The sequence below is a fragment of the Mastacembelus armatus genome, chromosome 7, assembly GCF_900324485.2.
Source record: "Mastacembelus armatus chromosome 7, fMasArm1.2, whole genome shotgun sequence".
In the NCBI taxonomy this organism is placed as follows: domain Eukaryota; kingdom Metazoa; phylum Chordata; class Actinopteri; order Synbranchiformes; family Mastacembelidae; genus Mastacembelus; species Mastacembelus armatus.
Window position 1 is genome coordinate 20,851,989 of NC_046639.1, and position 26,577 is coordinate 20,878,565.

Sequence of the window (26,577 nt, forward strand, 5' to 3'; positions counted from 1 at the left end):
TATACCAAATATTACACACCACGGAGCACGCCAGAGGAACACGCAACACTGTCAGACACAGTGGAGTAACACTGCTGATACAGTACAAAGACACCCAGGTGTATAGTTGATGTAATCTTTGAATGTGGATCTTTATTTCCCAAAAGATAAGGATACTTGTCGATGTATGCTTTGTGAGTATTATTGGTTGATCGTTCATATTTGTCAGCCATTTTGAGGTTCAGATCAGGATTAATGTGTCTCCTCCAGAGAAGTTGTTCTCACTGTGGTAACTGCCCCCATCTATTTATTTTAGAGTAAAACATATTTATTAAGGCAGTGATCATGTCTCAAGAGAATTAAACATTTAAATTCTGTTTTTTTTTTTGTATACTTGTGGGTTTAGAGGAAGCAGAACTTGAGTAGTTACACTAGATTGTAAAATTTGAGTGGATAAAAACTGCTGGATAGCTGAACACAAAACAGCACATTTCTAAGAAAAGGTGCAAAAATGATGATCATCTTCATGTCCTTGCAGAATATATAAAAGCTTAATGAAGAGTCACAGGGCCAGCTGAGCTACTGTAGCTGCCATATAACTCACTAACATGCTTTTGCAGAAAATATATTATTTATTTTACTTGTGCAGTGATGTTTTGGTTATTGGTTCGTAAGTGGTTGTTTTGACTATGACTCTGATCAGTCTAATATTATATGGTGATTTGTATGATTTGTCATACAGGATTTGTATGACAGGATTTATATGCACTGGTTTATGAATTTTTCAGGTTTTCAGAAAAAAATAACTTTGAACCACAACATTATTTTAGGAATGAGGATATTTTGTTAAATGTGATTTTTCCACCACAAATGAAACAGTTTTATTGGTGAAAAAAACTATCTTCACATCTTGAATCTGGGCAAATTAAACCAAAACTGGCTATGGCCAGATACTACAGCACAATTGTTTATTGGGGTGCACTGACCCTTTAAGATTAACACCGTGAAGCCTGCATGCTTGTGTTAGTGAGTGTGTAGTTGTGTCAGTGTACAGTATCTGATCATGTTTTCCATCCAGCTCATTGTGTTGCCCAGGAAGAACCATCTCAAAAAGATGTTTATACACACTGACGTTTTTTGTGTTTTGTAGTCTGACATGACAGGCAGCCGCTGCTTTCTTGTGCCAGTGTTGACACCCACAGAATGATGGGTAATGATGTTGTTTTTGGTCTTGTGTATGAACTGTGCGAGTCAAAGCCTGATGCCATGGCTTGCTGTGTCGCTGCCTTGTCATCAGCCACCACAGCTCAGGCAAAACAACACAATCACCCCTGTCACATCTGCAGAACAGGACAGATCAGAGAAATCAGAATGTGTCTGCATCAGTGAGAGAGACAGAGGTGGGGGAAGCAAGCTTGTCTGACCATACGTGTAACAGGAAGATTTATACACCCAAAGACTGATGGAGTGTGTGTGTGCGTGTGTGCGTGTGTGTGTGTGTGCGTGTGTGCGTGCCTGCGTGTGTGTGTGTGGTGGGGGGGGGGGGAGTGCAGAGTGTGTGTCGAGCAGCAGCCTGCATCACCAAGCTGTCACTTTAGGTTTATGTCCACTACCTTGTGTTTGACAAACAAGGACACGCAGCACAGAATTACAGCTGGCTTGTCTCTGTATCTCATCATCTTCATCTCACATAAAAACACAGTGTTTGTGCACACACACACTCACACAATTCCCCAGGATCTACCTCATGTCCACACACGAGGTTACATTCATTCACACTTGGCACTAGTGTTTCTGCTCCATATCCTTTCCCGGTTCCGTTAACTGTGAAGTACAGTTTTTAACCCAAGACCTTTTTGAATTGATTATGTAACCGCCATTAATGACAAATCTAACATTATATTTAAGTACATCGACTCCATCAGCTAACAACTAGGCAATTTAACTTTTCTCAATGATGTTTTATCATGAAATATTTGTTTCATATTATAGAAAACAAATCGTTCATGTTAAAATTATTGTTTACAACCCATTCAAATCGTAACGCTACAAAGTGATACCCACCCAGTAATACCCTGTAGTGTTGACACATATTCTTAGTCTTTGGTGTGGTGGAAAAAAACAAACAAAAACAAAACACATTCTGTTGTTGGATCTGCAGGCAGAATCTACAGTATAATTCTCTGCTTTGTTCAAGGCTCACAAATTAAAGCAGCACTTAACAGAGGCTCTCATTAACTTGCTTCCATCATTTCACCAGGAGCTTTACAAGAAATCTGATTAGTGCAGGATGAAGAGGGAAGAAGCAACAGGCGACTGCGGAGAGTAATCAGCTGCTCTGATGGATGTCCATCAGAATCAATGTGTGAGAATGTGTGTACAGTGTACAGGCAAAAAGCTGCAGACATTGTATTTGTAAGACAGCAGGAAAATGTATTTTAGTTGACTTGAAATGAGGATGTGTAATAGCAGCATGTAGGAAAAAAAAACATTTTCTGTTTAACCTTCCGTTAAGGACTCATCACATGTGGAGCATAAGAGATTTACAACCAATTCAGCTCACTGTAAACGTATATAGATGCACATAGAGTATGTGCAGCTCAGTGCATGCAGGAAATGAAATGTTCTGGATGAGTTAGTCTGCATAGAGGAGAAGCTGCCAGATATCAATATCCACCTATTTTTCCTTGACACCATGCACTTTATCTTGTGTCAGCTGAGATCAATGGCCACAGCTGATGCTTCATTGTGAATTTAAAGTAGGTCTAAAATCAATCAGAATATTCTTGTTTACTTACAAGGTTCAAGACAAAGGTTTTGCATAGCACTGCAGTTTTGCTTTAGAAACATACAGGGAGTGACAGTTCACATGGCAGCCTCTCTTTTATTCAGAGCCATTCTGCCTAAGTCTGCAGAAACATTGAACAAACAGAGAATATATGCTGTTTCTCTGTGATTTCAGTATTAACTGAAACATTCTATATGGGTTAGTTATGGGTTATGTTTTCCAGTAGAAATCTGTGGTTTGCTGTGTTTTTCAGGAGGTATTGGCCCCTTAAAGGGAACGGTGATGTTCACTCATCCTTAAGCACACTACAACAGTACACTGTATGTCTCCCTGCTGCAATGCTAAGACCTGAAGTGCTGTGAGTGTATATCATTGCACTAATTCTATTCTGTGCCTAGTAACCCTCAACATACCAAAACACTGCCTTGGAAACGAGCTTCAGTCAGACAGAAAACTCTGCTTTTATGCTTTAAATATAGTAATTGGAAAACTTGCACATTTGATTCATTAGTAGCAGTCTCTATCTTTGCCATAGCAGCAGTAATTAACACATCCTGCTAGCAGTCTTTGATTCCAGTCAAACATGATTTCGACTTACACTGTAAACTACTAATCGACTTTTTTTTTTTTTCTCTGGGCATCAAATCAGAAGCTCATTTCCTGAGGGTCTGATTTCCCAAACCACAGTCTGAAGTGTAAAGAGGACATGGGCTCAGTGCTGCCAGGTCCCTACATACCAAGAGTAGTAAAAAGCTTAATGAGTCCAGGTGCCACAGACACAGATACTGTAATTATTGTTTGGCATTGGTGCCTTACTGGAGAGCAGCAGGTGCACTAGTGTCAGATAAATCATTTCTTTCAAGAAGTCACTCTCAGTAGATGCAAAAGTAACGGGTAAGGTAATAAAGGGGTTTGGGCTGCAAGTTAAGCAAAGGAGAGAGCATGACAGCAGAGAAGGAAATGGAAAAGTAAGGAAGGACCTGTTTCCTGTTTGTCCAGAGGAATCTGCTGATGGCAGTAAACACGTAACTTTAGAGTAGATGTTTTAAAACTCTTGCTGCTCCAAACACTCCCCTCTTCGTCCTTTTGGTGCCCTTGAGAAAGGCACGTGGCGTCTAGCTGCTCTTGTTTGCAGCAGCCACCAGTTTTAGATGTTTTATACAGGTCACTTCCTCGCCCTCAGGTTGAAAAGTCGATTTTACTTTTGTAGTGTTGCATGCTGGTGCTAGGCCTGGTAAGGTGGAGGTAATTAAAAGTAATGAGCTGACTAAAAGTGCTCCATCATCTTAAGATAAGAAAAATGTGTATTAAACTATGCTGTTGGTGTTTAATTCAATAGAACTTTTGTCTCTAAGTGCTAACAGTACATTTACAGTCATAAAGTCAGTGAGTTCAGTAATGTGCCCTGCACAGCTAAATTTATTCTAAACCACTGGTTATAATAGAGCAGGTAAGACAGCAGCAAACCTCTGAGAATAGTTGCATTTTGTTAGATATGAATTCAACTTTTTGCCTGTAAGAGGAAGAGTTTTATTTTTTCTCTCAAATGTTATACAGAACAGTCTAGACTGTTGCTTATTCAACCAATTCCAATTCTTTGCATATACTGTAAATAATACCGCTCCAAAACTGACAACGGGTAGTAAAATGTTAGCGAGCCAAAGAATCTGTGTGAGGTTGGATGTTTATAACAAAAGCTGTCACTGCCAGGGTGATATTGACATTTGCTGCAGGTTTGCTGTTGTGGAAGTACAGACCAGGCTGTAGCTGGAGAAAAACATGATTACATTAAATGTGTTTTGATTCTAGAGTCTTTCAGACCCTGTTGATGGCAATCTTTACTAACAAGAGTGATTTAAAACTGTTTCTGACAACCGCTAATAGCTGAAATGTGATATCTGTAATGGTCATATATTATAGGTTTTTGTAAGAAGTTGCCACTTGCTGCAAATTAATTGACTTCCATTAAATCATATTTATTGAGGCAGATTTTCAGTTACTGCTCTCTAAAGGCGGTTTGTTAAACAGTTTATTATGGCACTTGTAATTGTGAATTATGTTGACTTGTAATAATAAGGTCTAAATTTTGGTGGATGGGAAAGAGATTTTTAATAGCAAACTTCATTCTGTGTGTTAATGCTTAGACTCTCACTGGTAGGCGGAGTGGAATGGTGCATTAACAGCAGAGGGAACTACAATCCTACAGATGTGGGATTTTAAAAAGTCCTCGACAGACCTCTGTTGCCAGAAATAATAATTTATCACTTGTCGTATTTACACTACTCTATAAATGCTTCTCCTAAAGTTAAACATTTAACAACCTGTTTCACTCCTCTGTGTTAATTATTTTCTCATGTGTTTTGACAATGGAGTTATTCATCATTAAACACTATTAGAACTGCCCTAACTAACAAAGTGATGCAGACTGCTGTCACACAGAAGTGGATTGTGCATGTGACCAGATGTTGATAGTACTGACTGCTCTGCATGCCCTTAGTGCATGTTTGTATGAGACAGATTTGAAGTGTGTGTTAATGAGTAATTGCTTTAAATAGTGCTGACTCTGTGAATATCAACAGTACCTGGATTTTATATCTCCATTAGCAATAACACCTTAGTAGCTTTGCAGCATCCAGAGAAATCCCACTAGTGATACAAAGTTTCTGTAATACTTTCTTCAAGGCAATGACGTGTTGAATTCAGTGTTTCAGTGGACTGTCTGACTGCTCAAACAAACCTCAGCATAATTATTTCAGAATATTCTCCTGGGTTTATGTCAGTTCTGCGCCGAACACTGTCTGCTCTCATTTTATTTCGTGCTACTGCTCACCCTGGGAAATCTACTGAGCCAAGTCTAAATGTACAAACATATAGACCCACACACACACACACACACACACACACACACACACACATTTTTTTATTAGCCTAACCTCACTTAAATTAGGTAGAGAACATTTCAGTATATAGCACAATACATCTGAGGAGCACAACAAACCACAACTTCCTAAATGGCAGTAGGATCATCGCCTCTGTATGTAATTTCAAGCAAAACTGAACATTAGCATCTTCATGAAGTCAGGATGTACAGGTGCATCTCAATAAATTAGAATATCATCATAAAGTTGATTTATTTCAGTAATTCAATTCAAAATGTGAAACTCATTAGATTAATTATACTTAGACTGATATATTTCAAGTGTTTGTTTCTTTTCATTTTGATTATTATAACTTATTTCAGAAGTAGAGTAACAGTGGTCCAAGATGATTGATCCTCTTAAAATGCAGGACCCCTGGCCCTCCTCTTCTCTCTCCATCTATAGGTAGTGTATGTGAGTCTATAGCCAGCAGCAGGTTAAAGGGTTTTATTCATCTGCTATTGACGAGTGTTCATTAGAAAGAGTGCAGTGCCCTTTAAATGTCACTGTGGGAGATCATCTTCCATTTATCAGCAGCAGTATAAGGGCATTACAGGAGAATGGGTTGATTTTACTTCGAAAGCCAGAGAAGATATTTTTCACAGGTTGTTCTCATGAGAAACTTTATATATAAAACTGAACTTTATATATAAAATCAGTCCCCCTTTAACCAGGACTCAAACTCTGTAGCGTTAAAGTCACTGTGTCTAACTGCCCATTAATCCATCCCTACCACATATATGACCCTTCAGCTTTAGCAGTGTCACACTTACTGCAATGGGAATATCCACTGGCCATTTGAACTCAGGCGGCAATTACATATCTGCCAAAATGTTTCAGGAAAAGCAGATTATAAGTACATCAGATATTTTGTAGGTTAGAAATATCTGCCTTTGCTTTCTCCTCTCTTTGCTTACTTTCTTTTTTAAACTTTGTCATGTTTTTCTCAATTATTAAAAAATATATTTAATATTAAGGCTGAATGGGCATTTAGAATAACATTTAATAACATAACATTTCCACATCTTTCTGTGCAGTTACAGTAGCAGAGCATCCAATAGCTCAGTGCTGCATTAGGGATGGATGCAAATGGATAAGCAGTAATGAAAAAAGAGATGAGAGTGAAGGATAAAAGGATAAAATGATAGGCAAGAGAAAAAAAGAGGCTGTGAAGGGATGGGTGAAGCAGTGATAGACCAAATGGGAATAAATGGAGATGGGAAATGATGAAAGTGAAGCGAAAGTAAGCAGCGAGAGGAGGATGCATGGCTGATTTAAAAAAAAAAAAAAAAAAAACGAGGGACAGACAGTGGGATGTTAAGAAGAAAGAGCCAAGTGATGAAAGATGTCGTGCTGGAATCAAAGCAGGTGACTCTGTTTATACAGTAGTTATGAAAGAGAAGGACACGGATACATAACTAATCTGTAATAAGTCACAAACGTTCACTGTTGTCCTTCAGCTCTGCTGATGCATTTGCAGTTTCGTGCGTCACTGTTTTTGTATGTTCAGTACAGCGCGTCATGAGCACATTTAGTTTGTCACTTAGCTTCAGGTAGTGACTCAGGGGTCTGCCAACCCCGTAACAACACTCTGTAGGTTACACTGTAGTTTCCATGGTGTCTCCAGGGGTGACAGGCAGCGAATAGAGTACAACTTCCTTAATAAGAGGAGATTGTGTATGATTAGACTGAGACTGGGCCAAAAAATAAAAGCACATGGGTTCAAGTAGAGCTCTGCTGTGTCTGACTCATTGTCTTTGTGGCCATTTGGAGCCAAGGCCAACATTACTGGTATTAGATCATTAATGTAGACTGGATGAAGTACCACAAGGAGGTTTTCCTGCCCCTATTTTCACTGTATTCAGATATTCCTGGCTCTGGGTTTTTGCACCATTCCACTGGTTGGTGGAAAAGTAAAAAATGAAGCACCAGCAAAGGAAGATGAAAAGTGTGCCAGCAAGTAATCATGGTCTTAAACCATAAATATAGGATTGCATAAATATTCAGTTTCAATTAAATTCATTTATGTAACACCAAATCGCAATAAAGGACACTTTATACACAGATAAACCCAACACATTCCTCTTTAGCAGCATTTAGCAGCTGGGGTGGATACTCCTTTTATTGGAAGAAACCTCCTTCCTCCTATCAGAAGGAAGAGACTCGTACTGTTTGTATATGAATGAAATGTAAAAAATATGAGTCATTTTATGGAACTCTGTGTTGGTGCAATTAGGACCTTAAAGGTTTGAACAGCACTAAAATCAGCTGATAAACAAGTGTTTATCGGGTCTGTAGGATATGACAGTATGTAAACATAATTGTTTACTGGAAAACAATACAGGGCGACTTTAATGAAACTCAAGTAAATAGCATGTGTGACTGAGCTGTGTTATAAGTGGTAAAAGCTCCTGGTAGGGTCTCCCAGGGTAAGTTAGTTCCAGGTAAGGAGAAAGATTTATCAGGATGATTTAGTGCAGCTTTTCCTGGACAAGATGCAGTGTGGGCTTTGGCATGCTGGACAACTGACTGTGAAAACCTTCTCTGGGGAGGTGGAAACTCACTTGTCTGGCAGGGAGGGAACCAGAATTTAGTGTCCAGAACTTAGTGTAGGAAGTGATGCTGACAGCATTTTGAGGTCTGGATACTGGCACATGGATCAGTACCATATCAACTTTAATGAGAACACAGTGACAGACTGCCATAGTAAAGTAGCAAGGAGGTGAGGCAGCTCTAGATTTACCCGTGTACGTTCCAGCTGTCATTATAGTTGTGACTTTGGGTCATGAAGGGAAGAATGAGATCCATTGACAAAATGAGTTTCCTTCTCAGCATGTCTGGGTTCATGCTCTGATGTCTGAAGTAGAACCGCTGTTCCTTCCCTGGAGGAGGTGGTGGAGGAATCTGTACAACTTCCAGTGTTTTGTAGCATTTTCTGTATTTGCATGGGTTTTATCTGCAGTGATATGAAGTATGTGTGAGGTGAAGGTGTTTTCTGCATTTGTTCATGGTGCTTTCCCAAGCTGCAGTGCATTGAGCTTCCTTCTGCAGAAGGAAACTACAACTTAGCAACTACTTTTTTTATGTTAGCTTTTTAATTGTAGTTTTATTCTGTAGTGATTTTTTTTTTTTTTTTTTTTTTGATGTTGAATGTTGAATAATGTAAATGAAAATAACATGCTGCTATTAAGTAACATAAAATATTACCAAATACATTAATCCTCTTTTTCCAGAATATATTTGGCCCAATGACTAATACAGGATGAAAGTCGCACACATGCCTCATATTGCGTTTTAATCCCAGATAAAAGCTACACTTCCCCCGGAGAACATATTCAAAAGCAGACTTTTAGATACTTTAGACATTTAGTCATGTGAAGGCTTGTTTTCCACATTTCAGGTTCTCATCTCATTGTCTGGTGCATGGAAATGATTATCATACTTCTGCGACAAAGGAGGCTTTGGAAATGTGAAAGCAATTTAGTCTGATGGACGTTTTGACAGTAATTCGTGTCATTTGGAATGTATTCGCACACACACACATACACACACCTCACATGGGAAATAATTTGTCCTATTATAGACAGTCCCTGAAGTATGCATGCTTATTTGCACTTATACTTATTTTTCACTGTAGGTGTTTGTTTGATCCCTTATGGGGACTATAACCCAAACCATAACCACTGTTGGCTTAACCCTCACCATTGCTCTAAAACTCAAAATTTAAATCAGGTTGTCACAGTAAAATTTAATGATTTGCATCAGGAAAACTACTTGGAAAGTTAGTCAAAAACTATTAGAAAGCCATTAGGCTTGAAAAGTACTCAGGCCCTTCAGGATCCAGCTGAGTTGGCAGCATTGCACTTTGTCCCATTGGAGTAAAATTATGATGCTTGGTTTTTTTTTTTCAGCAAGTTGTCTTTATTGCTTACCGTGATGCAAATCAGCAAGAAGTCACTAATCTTTCTGGTATATTGCTGTGTAAGGTTTTTCTCTTTGCAGTGGGGATACAGACATTGATCCTAATGCAAAACCGATGAATAATGTAGTTTAAGAGCGTCTGTCAGATTTACTAATTTTCTCATGTAGAAATTTCCTCTATGTTTAGACAAAATGTAAGAGTAGTCCAAACCTCTTGTTCTAGTCTTTTAGATATGGTGTTAATTAATTTCAATATTTTATAGCTCTAGTATTCCTTGTGGTTATTTTTAGCCCTGCGAGTGGTGTGGCTGTACTGACTTTTTCTGATCTGATCTTTCCTCTAGCACCACTTTAATTTCTGTGGTTCAGAGTGAAATAGTGAACAGCCAAAATATGTCTAAATGTTGAGGTATCTAACTAGCACTCGGCTTTTCTCAACATTACCATTAGAGCCTCACAGAGCTAGGACAGACCATTCTTATGCATTATAAAGATAATCTCACAGTACCAAAAAGTAAAATTTAAAAAAAAAATTTTAAAAGTCATTGTAGAGACGATAGTGAAAGGACAAATCAGAGTAAATAAAATGAATGATGATAATATACAGCTATTATTTATAGACAGCTCATTAAAGCATTGAAGCTTACGCTGTGGCCAGTGTCTTTGCAATTACAATATTAGTGTTTTGCTAAACCTCATTGCAGTCATAACCGACAAGCTCTCCAGCAATCTGAACCTAGTCCTTCAACAAGCTGAGGAGCAGACATACATGTTTATATAGAACTCTATATCTATTCCAGTGCATTGCCATATGCTTTATGTGATGTGTTTTTGCTGTATCATTTATTTTAGGTACACCAGTAAAATTAGATTGCTCAGTTCTAACCGCTGACCTGCGTGGCTATCACACTTGTGTTGAGCTGCATTCTGAGTGACAGATTTATTACTGCTTTATTCTTCACAGTTTAAGTCACAGCTCTGTGGATCTAACATCTGTCTCGCTGACTGAGACTCATCCTCTCCTGCTCTCCCTCGCTCCCTCCATGTCTTTCTCTGTCTTGCCCCTAGAGGTTTAAGTTGTCACAACTTTCTGAGAGCTAATGGCCTGATAATCTATAGCACTAACTTATTTCCTCCTCTCCCTCTTTTCTCTCCCTCTGCAGTATTTCAGCAGGAGCTCCATGTTTGCTTGCACTGCACTTTGCCTCTCCCTCACTTCTCTGTGTATTCTAATGACACTGCAGTATTTGCAGTTGTTTACGTCTGTCCTTGTGAGTCATTTGCGGGTCATCTGGAAGATTCTAAGACCCGGGTGTAAATATTGCAGATTGTTTGGATGCTGTAGATGGATGAGACAAATAGTGGACATTACAGCAAAGTTAGAAACGGTGGGACTAAAGGACACTGTGATGCATCACTTTCCCTGGCTGTTTGGAAAACTGTTTGCAGCATTTTTTCTCCATTAATCTCATATTAACCTGGATCAAAAATTGAGAGAGAATATCTATTGATCACACTGTCGCACCAGGAGAGAAGATAATAAACTCTTTAAAAACTTTTAATATTTGTATCTTCGTGTCTCCCTGCAGATGGGAAGGTGTATGCACTGGGTGGTATGGGAGCAGACACCACCCCACAGGCCCTGGTGAGGGTTTATGAAGCAGAGAAGGACCAGTGGCAGCCGATGACCTCAATGCCTACGCCGCGGTACGGAGCTACAGCCTTCATGAGAGGAAACAGAATCTACATGATGGGTAGGAAATGATATCTTTCTTATACAAAGTAAACATTTGCGTGCACAAATTACTTTTTAGAAGCTGCTGAAATGCATCATCAACATTATGTCTTGAGCAGCAGCTTCACAATGACCATACTGCAACACCTCAAAACCAAAAGTATTATCACCTTCATGAAGGTCGATCATTCATATTAGACTGCATTAGTGTTAGCCAGGGATACCTGCCAACTGAGTGTATGCTTGTCTCTGATTTCTTAGACGCAGAGTCACATTCTCTCTGAAGTCAGCTGAGGGTTGAGTTTAGGGGAAGCTGTAAAGCGAGCAGAGACATGTTGAGTATCCTCCTTCAGGATATCAACAACTGGCAACGATCTATTTAAATAGTCTCAGTCCTCAGGCTTTGCTGTTATGGGACCACCTTGAACCTCGAGGCTACTCTGATGCAGACTCAGTGCTCATATAGAGTAGATAAACAGAGTAAATCAATTTGTTATTTGTGATTGTTGTTAGTCCAGGCTGATAGTTTGTCCTCTGCCTTTCCAGCGACACCCACTGAACCATGTGCCCAGGGATGTGTGAGCATTTTCGCCATCAACCTTTTAGCTTTGTGACTTTAAGGAACTGATGGAAAGACAAAATTGTGTCTCTCAGGTCAGAGGAGTCTCAGTGTTGTTACAATATTGATGAGAAGGACAGAGCTGGAGTTAAAAGCTGCTCTGCCAGAGAGAAAAAAGGAAATGTGTATTCAGTGCAGGTCCTGTTTTATTTTTCCTTCAAAGCACGATTGTCATTCAGTTATTTTCCATCTGTGATCAGAGGTTACATTTGTTCTCACTGCGTCTCTTTTGGGGGGCATGTTACTGTTTATTGACATTTGGTCAAAATTTCACACTACTGCTGAGAGAGACATTAGAATCGCACAAGGCCGGGTACAATCATTTTGCCTCACTTGAAGAAGCATTTCTCAAAGAGATGGCTCCATTTTGCTGCACGATACAAGCAACAACAGCATCTATACTGTATGCACCACAAAGTAGCTAGAACCTCCTGATAGCAGGATCTTTGGTCATTTCCATATAAATGCACACTCCACTGTGTGAATGACTGTTTGCTTATGTGCAGTGGCAGAGAGCTGAGCACACATGCGACACAAACTGATGGAGTAAACATATTCAACTTGTAAATGCAATTTGTGGTTACATCATATTGATGCAACCTCTTCTTCTTCAGTTGTTAATTGGCAGCAACTAGAAAAATAGTGGTTGTTTGTCAGTGAATCAACTTCTAACGTTCACCTCAAGGAAGAATCAACTGATAACACTAACATTAGCTTGCTAATATATGGCACATAAAAGGTGGGTCGAACGTCAGGGGCTGCATCCTTCAGAGGACGTGGTCTAGAAAGGCGTCACCTTTCTCGCTGCTGTAGAGCACGCAGGCTCTACTGGGCTGAACTGTCGAGATATAATGTTAGTTTGTGAGTTTTTGTCACATTTGGAGTCAGTCTAACAGTTTCCCTCTGTTTTCTGTCATTTTGCTATTCTAGTGCACATTCACTAAACTCTTGCACTGATTTATAATTGTACCAGTCAAGTCTTGTGTCTTACCTGTGGGAGTTTTTTTTTTTCATGCTACTCTGAACCATGAAATGAAAATCTCATAGACTGTGACACTAGAAAGAAAATAATAAAACTGTCTGCAGTGATTGTAGTTGTGTACACTACATGGCTGCCACTGGTTCCCGCCCTGTAGTACTTTCTGTGATTCAGGACTGATATGACCTTTGAGGCGCTGTCTATCACAGTTTAGACGGGTGTGCTGGCCTCAATATGCATGAAAGAGCAGAGAGACTTAATCTCTAAAATCACAATCATTTCAAGAAAAGATAAATGTGATGCTGTAAACGAGGAGTTTGCCCCCCCCCCCCCCCCCCCCAAAAAAAATCCATAATTTCTCTGTGGACCAGGACTTCAGCACATTAATTCATCTTGGGATGGCTAATGATGCCTGGCAAGTGCAAAGGAGAGAGGGATGGCCAGTCTGGAGTGAGCCCACATGGATACACACACACACACACACACAGACACACACACACATTTTTGGGTTTAATCACACTAATTCACATTATACACAGAGTTATGAGCAGTGTAATAGTAGATTCATGCTTTTTGTTTTAGAAAGACATAAATACATAAAACAGACCTCTGTTTTATGTATTTATGTCTTTCTCTCAGACATGTGATAAGAAAGTAAAGTCTGTTCAGTGGCTGAACTTAAAAAGTTTACTGTGCCTTGTGAATCCATGGTGCATCTTCAGCTGCTGATCATCTGGGTGTGTTTGAAGCAGTGTATGCATGAACCCTCTTTGATTTTAAACCTGTGCTCCTAGTCAACAGCAGACTTACTGGCATATTACATAACCCATCAGGCTTCCTGCTGCTTGTGTGTGTGTGTGTGTGTGTGTGTGTGAGTGTGAGTGTGAGTGTGAGTGTGTGTGTGTGTGTGTGTGTGTGTGTGTGTGTGTGTGTGTGTGTGTGTGTGTGTGTGTGCGTCTCTCCACATAATCAGGGGTGCTAATCAGCTCACAAATGCAACTGAAAGCAAGCTATCAACGAGGAAAGGATGATCAAAACCATCTAATCACACAGTATTTCCTTTATTACATGACACTCTTATTGCGCCTTCTTAATTAAGGGAATACTGAATAAGGGTTATTAAAAAACAGATTTGCTGACTCTGCAGCTGCACCTCCTACTGAAGTTATGTGTCCGTATCAGAAATGGTCATTAGTGTTTATACCAGCCAGTATCTGCAAGGACAACCTCAATTGCAGTAGGAACAGTAGGTACATTATTGTAACAGCAACAGGCCTCTAGAACACAAGTTATTCCTCAGCATTTTCTTGTTGTTTTTCTTGGCCACTTGTGGAGTAGTGGTTCCTGTTGCTTAATCCCAGTACTCCACCTCGATCCGCCGCTGCATGTAAACACTTCCCTTTCAGGCTGGAAGAATCATTTTGTGCTGGATTTAGCTCCATGCAGAACCACAACTTGTCATTTTTTAACATATTTATATTTGTACTTAAAGGTGCTGCACCAAACCCCGGAAGCAGAAATAAGTTGATGGTAACATGGTTCACAAAAAAAAAAGATAGTGCGTGCGTGCGTGCGTGCGTGCTCAGAGCTCCTTCATGGCTGGCTGTTTAAAATGACTAAATGTATGAAGTAACACATACATACTAACTGCCTAACTACTAATATATTACTTTCCGGAGGCAGCAGGAGAAGATTGATTTAGGAACAGTTTGTTCTGTCCTGCTGTTGTCAGACATGTCTGAATTAAGGGCAACCATTTGACTCCCTCATCTCACCTCTTCTATCAAGCCATTCGGTTTAGCCAGTGAATGTCTAGGGTTCATGGGAAATATTGCTTAAATATAAAATAAATTAATTAAAATAAAGATCGATCTAAATAAACAGCGCAAACCACAGAATAGACTGTTGAGTGAGCTTTATTCCACACTTTTATTTTATTAGCATTATTACAAATCTCAGGCTTTTGAACAAGGTTTTCCTGGAGGTTTCAGTTTCGTTTTAGCTCTCTGTGATGAATCCTCAGTTTATTTTATAGTCACATCCAAAAATATGTCCCTGGTTATATGATATGGCACCGTAACTCAAAGTGACTGCAAAATTCAAAATATCCAGTGTTAAAGAAAATCACTGTTGTTCTGTAATCAACAGTCCATGTAGCTGAAGTGTTTCGTCTTTTCTCTCATACCCTTTTCACTATAATGCTTTCCACTCAGTTCAACTATTTGTCTCATTGTTGCTATCGATCTCCATGCCACTCTGCCCACTCCATTTGACCCTTTGCCGCTTTGTTCTCACACTCCTCCACATTCTCTTCTTCTCTGTATTAGCTTTACACAATTTCTCATTGATTCATTTTCTTGTCTATTTCCTTTTCTTCATTTCTGTATTTTATGCTTGGTTGCATCGCTCGGCTTTTATCACCCCTTCCTACGTATCTTTCTTCCCTTTCTTTGTCCTTTTTCTCAAAAATCTCCGCACATTGTCCAACTTCAACCTCTCCTCCCATTTTTCCATTATTCACATTCTCGCTTCCTGCTGTACGCTCTCTCACCACTTTACCTTCCCCTTGTAGCTGTATTTTGTGAGGTGATGTTGATTTGTGGAAGTAAACAGCTTTTATGTGTTCTAGAGGAGCACCCTGCTGATGTGCCTCGCTTCCTGTCCAAAATGAAATGTGCTCCCAGCGCTGGTCTGCATGCTTGCTAGACTTTGTGACAGAACAGGGATTAAAAATAATGAAAGGAAACAGGAAAAACAAAACAAGGACAGTCACAAAAAAAAAAAAAAATCTGTATGTGAGTCTTTGACTTTATTCAAAAACTTCCATCCTTCCATCCACTAACTTCTGCTTGTCATGGTACAATCCAGGGTCTCAGAGGGTTGGAGGCAATCCCAGCTGACGTTGGTTGAGAGCCGGGGTGCACCCTAGACAGATTTTTATGCATGTACCTGCTACTATCATATTGAAATCGATACATCTGTAAGCTGGTGCTGGTCCAGAATCATCAACCCAATAGATTTTAACAGATATATGCTTCATTGACATTTTATCGTCATAAATGTGTCTTGACACTAAATTTCTCCTGCCCTCCTCCAGGGGGCCGTCAGGGGAAGACACCGGTGACGGCGCTGGAGGCTTTTGACCTGGAGACGAAGAGCTGGACACGTTACCCCTGCATCCCAAGCCGGAGGGCCTTCTCCTGCTGCACCACAAATGACCGAAGCCTCTTCAGCCTGGGGGGCCTCCAGCAACCGGGGCCACATAACTTCTACTCCAGACCTCACTTCGTTAGCACCATGGAGGAGTATGATCTGGATCAAGGTAAGCAGTGACCTAACTATACAGTAAATGCGAACATTAGAACTTTTAAGGCAGGACTCATCAGGACTTTTCTTCAGGGGCTACTTCGCTTTTTTTTTTTTTTGTTTTTTTTTTTTATCTTTCTCCTTCCCAGCCCAAGCTAATGATGTTGGTTGCTGACTGACAGGTTAGTATGGCTTTGGTTAGCAGGATAACATTAGTTAACATTGGTGTTTTCTGGTTTCTGCTCTGGTTTCATCAGATCTTCTTATAAGCTAAATATTAAATACAGAAGTTTGTGGGGGTATAGTGTTGTAATTCACAGAGGAAAGAACAGCTATCAGAATTAATTGTGGTGCTGCTGTGTTGTCCGGGTTTAATTGTAATCCTACACTAATAATAGTAGTATACACTGAGTACCGTGGAGAATCCCTGTACAGTGTAATGCAGTGTCATTGCAGTTTTGTTTATACTACAAATGCACTATTTTCTGTGTTGACAGTGTGTTTTGTTTTAGTTTTCAGTGTGGGCCAGCAACAGATTACCTTTTAAGCTATTACAATAATGACTGAGTATTGAAAGTAATGTTTACAGTGGAGTATTCAGGTTTCTATGTAATTGTGTTTTTGATTGTTTATATTTTCTGAGTGTGGCTGTGGCTCAGGAGGTAGAGCAGGTTGTCCAATAACTATAGAGTTGGAGGTTTGATCCCCTGCGAGACACTGAACTAATGGTTATGGGTGTGAACGGTTGTACGGCAGCTTTGCCACCATTAGTGTGAGTGTGTGAATGGGCAAATATTGTAAAGCATTTTTGAGTGTGTAGAAAAGTGTTGTACCACCACAAGTCTGTTTACCATTGCCTTGTAATGGGGCTGTAGTATATGAAAAGATTTAGTGTTTCTGTTTCACGTCATTCTACAATTTCTGTCCCTCCAGTTATGCATTAACCTCTGCATGGCACAGATCCTGTGGAGGGTCATCAGTTGAAGCTGATATTTAAGAAATTGTTGTAGTTAAATAATGAATAATTTTTCTTTTACTGCTTAATTCTTGCACAGTGTATGTGTGGGTGGCTGGTCAACAACTTTGAAACAATGCAAAAAGAGTGCCCTACAAAAGCTTGTGGGGTGTTGACTTAAGGCCATAGTTAAAAACTAAGCAGATCACATACTTCTAATTTGATGTCTTTTATAGAACCATGTGAGGCTTTGTCTAGGATATAGCATTTTATTTACTCAACACTTTATCTAACCAGTGCTTTGACAATGGATAAAGTAGTGTAGATTTCACATTTGATCTAAGAATTTGTGACTGGTCATCCCTTGTCACTTTCATTTATCTGGATACAACAGAGGGAAAGAGAGAAGGCACAGCTGTGTATGCAGCTCAAAATAACTGTGGGTTTGGTTTCTGCAGTGTGTGCACCCTGGAGCACTTTGAATGCAGGGAGAACACGATCTGTTCTGTGCTCATAATCCAACCTAAATATAGGAAGATTATGCATTAGTTGAGTCAGAACTTATCAGTGCTGATCATGATGCAGATGAAGTCCTTTTGCACTACATTTCTGACCAGTGGAAAAAACTAATAAATGCCCCCACATGGATTTTTGCTGACGAGATGTGGCTCACATACAATTGTGGCTGCATAAAATATAACTGAACACGTGCATAAATGTAATGGATGTAATATTGTAACTTACCTCCCGATTTCAATGAAGCAAAAACCTCAGTGGTTCAAAATTTTCCATCAGTTGCTGCCAATCTGTGACTGATATTAAGCATATATCTAATACTCATCTCTTTTCTTTAAGGCTGCATTTTGCTGCACAGAGAAGGATTAGCACCCATAACAAAACAAAATCATTGCCTTGAGAACAGGATGATTTGAGCTATGATAAGGTTTAATTTGCCCACATTGTTATTTTGTACTAGCATCACAGCATCTGTTCCAAATCTCATTTTTAGCAGCATGAAAACAGAACAGCCAGCCTCCTCATATATTAGCCTGTAATTACGGCTGTTTTTAATCAGAATGAGACAGCTGATAGGTGACTGTGTGAAAATAAAAATAATTACATCCCCCTTGCTACTACACTTTCTTGGGATATAATAGTGTAACTCTTATTTAAGGTACAAGGCCAGTGTTTTATTTTTCCAAATCTTGTACAGAGACTAAAATCAATGATTATTTTGTGTATTCTGTTTTAGCCTATTTATCTGTGTTGTAGACCCCTGGGTCATCCAAATAATACGTTGGTGAGCTGCACATCCATGCAAGGCAACATTTTTTATTCTCACTGACTCACTGTCAATAAATAACTCACTGTAAATTTCTGAGACTCACTGTCAATAACTCACCGTTAATAACTCATTGTCTCATTGTCAATAAGTAACTCACAGACAGTCATTAACTCACTGACTCAGTCAATAACTCGCTCGCTGTCTAACTCATTGAATCACTGTCAGTAACTCGCTGACTCAGTGTCTGTGCAGCTGCAGGTGCAAAATCTAGAGCTTGTTGACTCTGCAGGTATGCTGCCTGGATTATCAGAGACATGAATTATGTTTGTTGCTCTCCAACTCACATCTGTTCTACTGCTGTATACAGTCTGCTAACCAACCTCAATGAGTGCACCAGAAACACCATGATATAAAAATATGACTCATCCTACAGTTATAATTAGGCATGGGGACACATTTTATGCCTTTTTTTTATCAAGACATTGAGAGTACAGTATAAGTACTTACAACCGATAATAGATATTCATATTAAATACATGGGCATACAACATAATAGGACTCAATGTTGACTGTATGATGGATAAGATTTAAAACATTTTGCTGTCAGTCAACATACTGCAGATAGCTGATACATTGTCTAAATGTAATTTATAACTAATATAGCTTCATGGACTGGATCTGAATCAAACCCCCAGAGTCTAAATAATGTTAATGTTAGATTCACTAAAGTAATGCCTCAGAATAGCTTCAGTGAAACTGTGATGATTCATAGTTTCATACATAGATTGGCGTTGGTCAAAGCTCTTTGAGCTGAGTCGTGATTTGATCCAGCTTGACTGGCATTTAAGAGTTTCAGGAAGAAAAGAAAGAAGGAAAAAAAGAAAACTAAATTTGGACTTGAAAAAAGGCATAAAAAAAAAAACCATGAAGACATGAAGTGTTAGTCTTCAACACTGACTTATCTGTCAACTCTTCATTTAATAACCAACTTAACTTTCCAGGCTTTGCTTTCATGAATTAAAAAACACAGCATGAAGGGCAGTGAAGTGTGTCATACCCAACGTGGCCTGGACATGTCAGCACTCTTTTTTTAATTTTGTGGCCAGGGGCACCCAGTGTACCCATTGGTGCACCCATCTGAAGGAATAGATTATCATACATTACAGCCAGTGTGTCTCTGACAGTCCAGTCACATCCCCTGCTTTTATCGCCTTTAAAAAGGACTTTCCCCTTGACAGTTTGAGGATGCTGTGGTCACCTTTTCCTAAGAGGATATTTATCACCTCATATAACTTGTAGGACTCGCTCATTAATCTTCTGTCTAACTGGCATAGTTAAAATAAAGTTGTCAGTCTGAAGAAAGTAAAAGTGAGAGAGACATTCAACACATAAATCAATTTGTGTGAATTAAGAGCACTTCATCTGGGTGTGCATTCACAAATTCAACTAAGCAAAAGCATCACCAACCGCTCGTGTAACCTTGACCTGGTCCAAGCAGGCAGATGGCAGATGTTGCATGACAAAGTAACTCTTGGCACAGAGATTGCAGTGCACCACTGGACTGGAAATGACACTTACTGTCCTGTACCTGTCCTTCAGTAGAATGCCATGTGTGAACAAGTGAATCGTCTCCCCAAAGACTTTTGGGAAGGTTGGAAATTACTATTTTATACAACTTAGTGCAAGATTTCCTTGGAAGTTTCATAATGACCTCCTCCTTCCTCATGAAGAAAAGGTGGTGCAGGTGTAAGAGGCTTCATCTTGTTCAGGTTCAGATACATTTCTGTGGATTTGTTTGTGATCACTTTGTTGAAGTAGTAGGTTGGTCGTTTCTGTGACTGCTATAGGGCAAAGAGGAGATATTGGTGCATATTGGTCCTGAAACACAGTGATTTCTCTGGACTACCAGACCAGAGAGCAGTGGACATTGCGTGATGCTGGGGCTCATTTGCACACATGTGAATATTCATGAATCTGTTTATTCACAATAAAGGACAAAGACCAGGTGTGTTTTCAGGCACTCCTCATAGGTTTACTGAACTTAATTTTTTTTTTTTTCCTCCAGACAGTATATTTTTCAAAGCAGAGCCCTTTTATGTTCCTTGTAATTTCTCAGGAAGGCTTTAAAAAGGTTTATGTTGTATGTTAATTATTATCTGTTAAACATCAACACATTAACATCATCCCTGCATGTTTCCACACTAGTATTAGCATTCGCCATTTAATACACCCTCAGAGTCTGGAGGTTCTTATTTGTAATAGTGAAAGTTAAATAATTAAGCTCTGATGCTGAAGTGTTGCTCTTTGGGAAAATACTGTATGTAAAGACTTTTTCTAAATGTATTAAGGCTTCTATTTGTATATTGATCAGTAAGAAATCTAATTTGGACGTTTGACATTTGGAGCCCAGACAACAGTGGGAACAGAGTCTGCACAGAACAGAAAGTGCCAAATGACTGGGACTGTGGTATGTCCTCTGGCTGTGGTGCAGCCATCTGAAGGAGGATGATTAGATGTACTGCAAATGAACTCTGGATGATTTACTTGCTCATTTTGGGTGAAAGGATTGAACCATAAAAATCTATTATTGGGCAGGGTGGCTACCTTGTGCATATATCCCAGTTGTGTGTCTCTGAGACAAAGTGCACACACACTTTGGAGAAATGACATATGCTAAAGAAAGAGGCGTTTCATCTTGGTGTGTGTCTTGGAGAGTATATGGATTGTCAATGGAGAAGGATCTTTCTGTGTGTTTGTGTGTGTGTATCATTTATAGGTATTCTTATAAGTCAGGCTAACCTCCATCCACCCATATTAACAATGCTTCCTTTCACTCCTCCCCGTGTCTGTCAGCATGTGATATAAGATTTGGTTTTTCTTTTGTGAATGCTCTCAGTCAGGTTAATGTCTTTGGCTTTGAAGGATAATGGCCTTATTCTCACCCCGACTTTGAGAGGAGCCAGGCTGAAAAGCTGTCATAGTGAATGGCATATGGGCTGGTGTGTGGTTTAGGTGTGGATGTAGGTTCGCAGCACTGAGTGTATGTGTAATTATGATAATAATATTCTGTATTTGTATAAGACACAGCTGTTTTGAAGCCTCACTTGGGTCTAAAAGTCATGAATCGGCCTCTGCTGCCTTAATTTTGACGATTAATTTTTAAAAATCTGTCTTTGCCCAGAAATTATTTGATGTTTTTGAAGCTTTGAGCAGCAGAGGTATTATATTCATGTATGCATCTGTGAATGTGATACATTGTTTTAAAAAAGCCAGAATCACATTGTGAGGATGATGATCATGTTGCTATTAAAACATCTGAATAATGCTGTTGGGATATATCTGAATATTATTTCGCTAAATATAGACAGGAGTGGAGAAGATTGTAAAAACTATAAAAGGAGTGTTAAAATGATTTCAGATACAAGCTGCGTTCATTCAATGTCTGTCCTACTGGTTTATATTAATATTCCAGCTGTGACAGTTTGCTGTAAATGTTTTCATAGTGGAAAAGCACAGACCATGATGGTAGTCCAGTCTTGTTGATACAACAAAAAGAGTTTCAACAATGGAGAGGGAAGCACACAGATCTGTGATTAAAAAGCTAAAACACAAACACACCTGGTTTGTGTAAAACTCCATTGTCGTTCCACATAAATTCAATGCACAGTATGAGAGTATGAGCAGGAAAGCTGTACCTGTGATTTGCGTGTGTATGTGTGTGTGTGTGTTTGTGTGTGTCAGGGGGTCTGCAGTTTTGTCATATATGTGTTTTGGTATTTATTTCTAAATTCCTCCTGCTTTTTTTCCTGTTTGTTTGTTTTTTGTTTTGTTTTATGTCAGTTTCTTCATTCCTCTTTGAGCGTGTGCTGCTGTTGTGCTTATGGAAACTGGCTCGGCGGCAGTGCTGTGATTGACACGTGGAGATTATAGATCACCGCAGCAGAGACAAACGTGACAATACCCTAGATGTAGCTATCAAAGCAACAATAACAGCAACATATTCATATACAGTGTCCTACTGAGGCTTTTGGCTTGCAGCCTCCACCCACACGAGACCATAAAAAGAAACATAGTGCATATAGAACAAGAGAATAGTAATGAGGAGTAAAGGCAACAGAGGACAAATCGGACAAGTAGGTTTAGATTTATACATATTGATTTTGTAGCTTAGTGGAATGTTTTGTGAAGTTTATCCAGTGGACATGTGAGTGTAAAAGAGAGCTGTTATGTGATTATGCTCTTTAATAGAGGTTATAACCCTCTTGGCCTTTACTAATACTGAGCAGGTTTATTACCTGTTCATTTTTGTACAGTCTGTGAAATGTTTTAATCACGGTGATTTGCATTTAAATGTTCCCCACATCAGCATTCAGGCTGAAAAGCAGAGCGGCGTGCAGGGTTAATGGATGTTCTGCTGTTCACTGCTGGGTGGAAGATACAGTATCTGCTACTGAAAGAAACCAAGAAAGCTGCAGCACCTGCAGTAGATCATGAAGTGATCTGCTTTTCATGTGCACACTGCCTTGTTTTGGGTCAACAGGCCTGTGAACGTCACAGCACTGTTAACATAACTGCATAAAGTTCAGTGTGAGAGCATAGTGTGAACTTAAACCAGCAATAAACAGCTCACTCCATTTACTCTTTTTATTATTCTTATGGCTGCACAGCATTATGGGTATATAATGACTCCATCAAACACATTATTACTGCTGTTATCACCAAATATCTTGTCCTTTTTTTAAAAATACTGTAGATATAACATAGTGTTTGAGATGATTGCTGCCAATTGAGCCCTTTCACATTGCTTTAGATTCTGTCAACACTGTACCTGTACACAAGGAGGCTTTCAGTCATTTTTCTGTCTGTGAAATGAAATGTATTATTCTAACATTTTTAAAAACTTGAAGCTTTAGTTGTTTTGTATATTTCTGTAGTTACTGTGTTCACTTTGTGCCTCTTTGTAGGCTTTTGGGTCTCTTCGCAGTTGCTTCTCTTTGTTTGATTGACTTTCCACTTATGCCGGATGTTGTAAATGCCCGAATGTGGTTCGTATGAATGTTTGCATACTTATGTGAGGCAGTAGTTGAGAAAATGTGAGACATTTTCATTCTTAGATTCACACCACTACTGATTTCATGCCCCCAAGTCTGTGTAATGTTCAATTTTAAGAATAAGGACATAACATGAACATCTACTGCTGTTTTGTTGGTCTCACAGGGTCATATTCATCCTCGAGAATCCTTTGTTCTTCACTGTATACAGTACATACCATTGCTTATAGCTGAAGTAGATTGTTTTCTTTTATTGTTAAGGGATTTAAGAAAGAACAGTCACGGTTAGACTGCTGAGAAAGGTGGCCAATCTAATTGACCCTCTGCTCAGCATGAGTCTCTAGTCTCTAGTCCAACTGTGTGAGCATGTGTTTAACTGGGCCTGATAATTAAAAGAGGAATGAGGTACTGGAGAAAAATATTTTGTTTTTCTTATTAATTTGCACAATGTGGCTGTAATTATTGTAGTCGCTTGTGTAATTTTCTGGGAAATTACCCTCATGTTGCACCCACTAGTATAAACAAAGCATAAGGCTTATTCATGACTTTGTCTCCATTTAGATTGTAAATTTACTCATCTACACAGGTCTGGTAGGATTTTACAATGTTGCAAATCATATATTAACATTTTAGAATACTGACATTTTCTAACTGTCTTTGAAGTAGTAGTAGAATTGAAGCTCTTGGGAATACCATTAGTTTTCCTATTCATAATTTTTGGACATAAACCAAACTATTATGGCTCTAGATGAAAAGTAATAGGTGGGAGCAACACACAGATGAGTCAGCTTTATCAATCTTTACCACATTGTCAATGTGGCTAAAAACTGTGAACACTGCTCTTCTTTCTCAGGCTTCCTTAAATATGTTTAGCAGTGTCTCTGATTAGTATAGGCTCTGTGCCTAATTAGGAACTTTCTCTGTTAAACACTGTGCACCACTTGGAAAAGGACATTCTGATCAATACTATAATTAATATGTAATCTGTAGTGTGAAATTATGACATTTTACAGGGATAATGCAGCCACTGTAGCTGGATACTGAAATCGCAGACACCTGCAGAATTTTCATTTTAAGGTTACAAGCCTGTTTTTGTGAAAATGCTGACTGACAAGTGAAGCCCTAAACTCTGTGTTCTCCTAATGCCCTTTATGTGAAGTGGTGATTGGCTTGTAGTTAAGTCAATGCTTTGTGCCCTGGGTCTCGTCCTCATCTCTGGCATCTGAACCAGGTCACCGGGTTGATTTGATATTTTCTCTCCTCAGCTAAAAAGTTGTGTGCAGTTGTTTGGCTGAAACTTGTGTGAAAGTTAAAATGGATTTTCAAGTTCACGCGAGTGATTAAACTGCACCTGTTTTCCCTGGTGTGCCAATCAAACACTCCCCTCCTTAGACTGTTAGAAATATAGGGTTTTCTAGTAGGAATGTTTCCTCACTCTCCTCGCTCTCTCCTTCTTTTTCCCTTTCGATCTCAGCTGTTAGAACTGATGGTGCAGATTACTTGGTGAAGTGAAGCATTTCCAGATTCAATTCTGAAAGCCCAAAAGGTCATCCAAACTAGTTTACTGGGTATGTCAAAGATTATTGATTTTTACAGTGGCATCTGGATTTATTAAGATGGATATATATATATATAAAATATATAAATGTAATGTAAACGTGTCAGAATAACAATTTAGCTACACCCTCAGTTGCTGCTGCTGTGCCAGTCAAGATTTCATTTCTTATAAGGCATTTATGGAGTTTACAGTGGTGCACTTCCTGCACAGTATTATTAGTTTTGAAACAATGCATCCTTAATGTCAGACATCAGCAGGCATGTTATTTTTAGCAGGGAAGGGTTGTGTTTGCCAGCTGAAATGGCAGCAGTGTCCTGCTGTGTGCAGATTTCATGCATAGCTGCGTACATAATATTATGCTAAAACACTGAGGCTAAAGCTAACAGCAAGGCCCCAGGCAGAGTAAGCATCCTAATGATTTGCTAATGCATTAGATGTAAATAAAGAAGCAACACTGCAAAGCTAGATAGACCCTGTATTATTGGTATAACAAGGATATATAATCAGTACTTAATTCAAACATAACAGTTTTACTGCAAATGTTACATATTGGACAAGGGCAGAGGCTGTTTCTGCACTGTTTTATAGGTAGTAAGCTGGTTAGTATAATATGCTGATGGTTGTAGCTTATGTTGCAACATAGAAAGACACTAATCCATTCCTTTTGCTTTTGTATTCATACTGATTTATTTATTTTAAATGTAATTGTTCAACAATTGTAGAAATAAGTGAAGTAAGATGATAGATATCTGAAGGTTCTATATCTTGTTTACAGTACAGCATAAAAAATCTACATCAAACCTAGGACTAATGTATATTTTCAAATTGTATCCTTAACTTATCCAACAGATCATTGCACAGTAATAAGCTCAGCTTACATGCATGTTTTTTTTAATTGGCACTTGATTAGGAGACGTTTAGCTTGTGAAACTCACATAACTCTTTTATTGTTTACCTCACCTGTTCTATTTCTAACTCTCTTTCAATCCCGTTTCTTCTCTCAACTCATCCTGATAATGGCTTTCATTACCAAAAGGGGCTTTCCAGTGCTCGTTCAGGGGGTTGTAGCTGTGGTGAAATGCAACAGGTTATCACTGTGATTTGTTTTCTTCCAAAATGTTTTACTCACCATGCTGCACAGCAGAAAAGATGCAATGCTGCAGATGTATCCATAAACAAATGAAGCCAAACTTTATGTGTCACAATATCAGAAATTTGCCTGAAGTGGCTTTACAGTCTTTCCAGGATACAGCCTCCTCTCTCCTTAGGCCCTTGAATCAGATATAAAAAAAAACACCCTATAATAAATCATTAGGAGCTTCTTAACGTCTGATCTGACAAGGAGCCAATGAGATACTGATGCAGTTAAATTTTCTGGCTTGATTTAAAATTGTACCTGCAGTGTTCTCAACCATTTGTAGACTTTGAGTAATAGCACATTCCAGGCCTGAAAGCAAAATGTGTGGACGACACAAAGGTGTGA

The 26,577-nt window shown here is 39.1% G+C and overlaps 1 protein-coding gene across 1 annotated transcript in view; it reads left to right on the forward strand.

Moving 5' to 3' along the window:
* The window catches only part of klhdc8b (kelch domain containing 8B), an 89,530-nt gene that overhangs the window by 37,227 nt on the left and 25,726 nt on the right, over positions 1-26,577 (forward strand). Inside the window, exons 2-3 of the mRNA XM_026333621.1 lie at positions 11,196-11,360; positions 16,037-16,261. Coding sequence (XP_026189406.1) covers positions 11,196-11,360; positions 16,037-16,261 — 390 coding nt within the window. The remainder of the gene's footprint in view (positions 1-11,195; positions 11,361-16,036; positions 16,262-26,577) is intronic.